General features: G+C 37.3%; 1 protein-coding gene across 1 annotated transcript; it reads left to right on the top strand.

Annotated features, from left to right (window-relative positions):
* The first annotated feature begins 175 nt into the window (after nt 1–175).
* Nucleotides 176–4,290, top strand: psmd4b (proteasome 26S subunit ubiquitin receptor, non-ATPase 4b). Its single transcript, XM_052577774.1, has 10 exons — nt 176–263; nt 790–930; nt 1,010–1,124; nt 1,822–1,908; nt 2,024–2,092; nt 2,207–2,422; nt 2,514–2,622; nt 2,981–3,094; nt 3,191–3,255; nt 3,657–4,290. Exons 1-10 carry the CDS (start codon nt 238–240, stop codon nt 3,828–3,830), a joined length of 1,116 nt encoding a protein of 371 aa, XP_052433734.1. The 5' UTR covers nt 176–237; the 3' UTR covers nt 3,831–4,290.
* Nucleotides 4,291–4,465: the final 175 nt, after the last annotated feature.

Raw genomic sequence — 4,465 nt, 5'->3', positions numbered from 1 at the left:
TTGTTTTCTCCTATATTTGTGATTCTTCCTCATTCAGAAATAAAATAAACTTACACCAGGCATACACTGTGTATTCAGTGAAATAAAAACCTTTATCTTGAATAAAGGTCTTCTAAGAGTTAGTTGAGAATCAAATAGAAAATAAACGACGTTTCCCATAATTCCCACCGTGCTACTTTAACAAATGATCGTTCGCATACGTGCTTACGTCACGTAGAGCGACAGAAAATTTTCAAGATGGTGCTTGAAAGTACTATGGTTTGGTAAGAAAAAATACTTTATATTATTCTAACATCCGATAATGGGGATTTATTTAAATTACGATTCAATTATGTGGGATATTATGTTTATTGGAGGTGAGAGAAAGGTCGCGTTGAGCAAAAGAACAGTTGTGCAGTTTTCCTGAGTCATGATGGAACATTGATCATTTAAAACCGCTTCTTTGTGTTAACATGTTATGAGAGGACAAGTTATAAAGCTTAAAGTTGCGATTATCAGGCTGTCTGAGTTGTCATTTAATGAAATCAGTTTCTGTTTAAATCATAAAAGGGTTTGCTCCAGTTCCTTTGTGATAATCTGGGTTTTTATATAAAAAACTGCCAAGACATGATTTAAAATCCTTCCAGTTTGTGTTCTAAAACGCTTTACTCGTGATGACGTTCTCAACCTTCTTAAATCTTATATTTGAATATTCTATAGAACACTTTCTAGGCTTCGTACGATCATTTGCGGTTTCATATTTGACAGGATTGTTGAGTGAACATCACAGAGTAAGTTTATTATTTGTAGTGTGGATAACAGTGAGTATATGCGCAATGGAGACTTCTTACCGACCAGACTTCAGGCCCAGCAGGACGCTGTCAACATCATCTGTCACTCAAAGACTCGAAGCAACCCAGAAAACAACGTGGGGCTCATCACTATGGCCAAGTAGGATGAAGATTTTATGTAGACTAGTTGTGTTGTTAACAGACCTGTAGAAATGTAACCCAATCACTGTGTGTTGTAGTAACTGTGAGGTCCTGACCACACTGACCCCTGACACGGGCCGGATCCTGTCAAAGCTTCACGCTGTTCAGCCCAAAGGAGTTATCTGCTTCTGCACTGGCATCAGAGTAGCACATGTGAGTTGGCTGGACCATCAGTATTTATTTATTTTAATTATATATATATATATATATATATATATATAAATAATATATTGTTCATTTACATGACCAGTTTCTGCCCTCTGCTTGAGCCTTATATTTTGATTCTTGCTACTGTAGCTTTTCAGCCTTATATCATCTGGACATATTTTGCTTTGAACTATTTGAATGTGAAACTGTATGTTGAATGGGAAAATTTTGAGTTATTTTGACAACTTCATTTTTGGACTAGTGAGGAACTGGAAATTTAAAGTTGAAGTATTACAGTATATTTACAGATGACATTTTGCTGTTTTATTTCAAAAGATTTTAAATAATAAAATTTTAAATGTGTGTGTTAGAAATATTTGTATATTCCAGTAGCTGTAATTTAAAATTTAAATTATGAATTTAAAATGTGTCTTGCTTGCTGTTTATATATATACACACACATCTCTCTCTCTCTCTCTCTCGCTTTCTCTTTCGCTCTCTCTCTCTCACTCTAATTCCACTTAATTATATCTGTAACTGTCGCTTTTGATTAATTTAATGTGTCCTTACTGAATTAAAGTATACATTTCTTTTTTTTAAATCATACTTACCGAAAACATTTGAATGGTAGTGTACCACCATTTTTTATTCATTTATATATTTAGTTCTGCTTCCCATTCTCTCTGCTCCTTCTGTTTCACAGCTGGCATTGAAACACAGACAGGGAAAGAACCATAAGATGAGGATCATTGCCTTTGTGGGAAGCCCTGTGGACGACCAGGAGAAAGATGCAAGTTATTTTTGCCTTAATGTATCTTAAGTTGCACCATATGAGTCCATATTTACAGAAAGCCAATACAATATGTAATCCCCTGCTCATTGTGCCTCCAACCTGTCTCACTCAGTTGGTGAAGATGGCAAAACGTTTGAAGAAGGAAAAAGTCAGTGTTGACATCATTAATTTTGGAGAAGAGGTAAACGTATATTATTTTAAGGGAATGTAGTTTATCACACAGTCCTCCAGAGTCTTCTTTTTCATGTCATTTTACGCTCCACACCATTTCAGTTTTTGCTCTTTTGCGTTGCAGGAAGTGAACACTGATAAGCTGACAGTGTTTGTGAACACCCTGAATGGAAAAGAGGGCGTAGGCTCTCACCTGGTAACGGTGCCTCCCGGCCCGAGCCTGGCAGATGCTCTTCTGTCCTCTCCTATTATGGCCGGTGAGGGTGGCACCATTTTGGGCCTGGGTCCCAGTGACTTTGAGTTTGGAGTGGATCCCAGCGCAGACCCCGAGCTCGCTCTGGTGAGTAGCACTGGTTTTATAGGACAAACTTCTCCGCTAGAGATTTTCCACGTTATAAATGTATCTGTTTCTCCTCGTGTCTTTGTTGCAGGCTCTGCGTGTGTCGATGGAGGAGCAGAGACAGAGGCAGGAGGAGGAGGCTCGCCGGGCAACAGTGGCTTCAGCGGCAGAGGCTGGAGTCCCATCACCCACTGCTGATGGTGAGAGAGACTAGATGGGGTTTTCTGGACCCCTAGACTAAGGATTCCTTAAAGCAGCTGGAAGTCTGATGGATTGATATACACTGTAGAAATCTCTTATGTTCACTGCTTTTTAAATCGGTAATATTGTGAAATATTCAAATTTAAAATAACTATTTGAATATATATACACTGTATATATTTTAAAATATAGTTTATTCCTGTGATGAAAAGCATCATTTTCAGCATCATTACTGCAGTGATTCTTCAGAAATCATTCTAATATGCTATCTAATAAAATATTCTAATATTATTATTATCAGTATTTAAAGGGAATTCTGTGTTTAATATGAGCTGAGGTCTTCTGTGCTTCTGTTAGAGTCTGAAAATGCTCTGCTGAAGATGTCGACGGCTCCTGCTCTGCCTGATTTCAGCCGCATGACGGAGGATGAACAGATCGCATACGCCCTACAGATGTCCATGCAAGGAGGAGGTCTGTCTCTCCACTCTTCATATATTCTTATTCTTTATTAGTTTTCTTCCCTTTTGACTTTTTTTCTTTTACACAAACAAATGTCTTTGTGCACAGAGTTTGGCGGTTCAGAGGCCATGGATGTGGACGCTGGTGCAGCAGCGGACAGTGAAGCTCCTAAGGTGTGTTTCCCAGCTTTCTACTTTTAGAAAGAAGATCTGAATTCAAAACTGAACACAGACATGTTGCGGGGATAATTGAAAGCAGCTGCATCTTCTTCATACCCATTATTCAGAAGCTATTGTGAAACTTGACTTAACCACATGAAACAGAAATGCTGGAACATTACATGTTATTCGTTTTGCATGTACAGAAGGAAATGGTTGCAAGGCAACTTTTAGGAAATTTCTGTTTTAGTCTTTGTTTCTGTCTAAATGAAATGCTGTAGGAGCTCTGCTCTGATCTTGAATACTATAATAATCAGGTACTGCCTTTAATTAGTCAAGTGTTTAATTTATAATCACATTCAACTATGTCAAGGGCATAAACGTACCAGTTTAAACTCTGTCTGTGTGTTTTGTAGGAGGATGAGGAGGATTATGATGTGATGCAGGATCCAGAGTTTTTGCAGAGTGTGCTGGAGAACCTTCCAGGTGTCGACCCCAACAACGAAGCCATCCGTAATGCCATGGGCTCTCTGGCATCCCAGAACCGAACAAAACCACCCGAAGGCAAGAAAGAGGATGAGAAGAAATAGAGGAATAAGAAGTGTCTGGACCGAGGACAAAGGCAAATAAAACTGATGAAAGGTTTTCAACCTGGATGATGGATAGAGATGAACACAGAATTCATATATGATTAAACAAGCAAGAATTACTGTTCTAACAGATGTTATCGGGAGGAACAAGAGAACAGACTAACCATAAAAAAAGTCAAAAAATACTTCTTACATGTTATTGTGAATATGCATCTTCATTTATTTCTTAAAAGTGACTTCTGATCTGTAACATCTTGTGATGAAAAAAAAAAAAAGTCAGACAACGCTACTTCAAATAGCAGTGCTCACTTCTGTGTTTATTTGCTAGTTATTTCATGCCACCCAATTATCATTTTCCTTGTGGTTTTTGGATAACTTCTCGTAACGGTTTCTTTGTCAATTTTTCTATCACTATTTTCAGTTCCTTTTGTAATAAAGGGCTTTATTATGGTTAAGGGAATCTGAAGTATAGTGTGTTATTACATGTTTGTTTTTTTTTTCTTAACTTACCCCGTTTTTATTTAAAATTAGAAAATATTAAATTATGAAATTCATTTGGATTTGTAACTCATAATTGCTCAAACGCTGTCCAAATTTTTTAAACCTACCTATTTAATTCTAATCAGAATAACATA

The sequence above is a fragment of the Carassius gibelio genome, chromosome B16, assembly GCF_023724105.1.
Source record: "Carassius gibelio isolate Cgi1373 ecotype wild population from Czech Republic chromosome B16, carGib1.2-hapl.c, whole genome shotgun sequence".
Taxonomy (NCBI): Eukaryota; Metazoa; Chordata; class Actinopteri; order Cypriniformes; family Cyprinidae; genus Carassius; species Carassius gibelio.
Note: the sequence above shows the minus strand (reverse complement) of the source record. Positions and strands in the feature narration are given on the sequence as shown.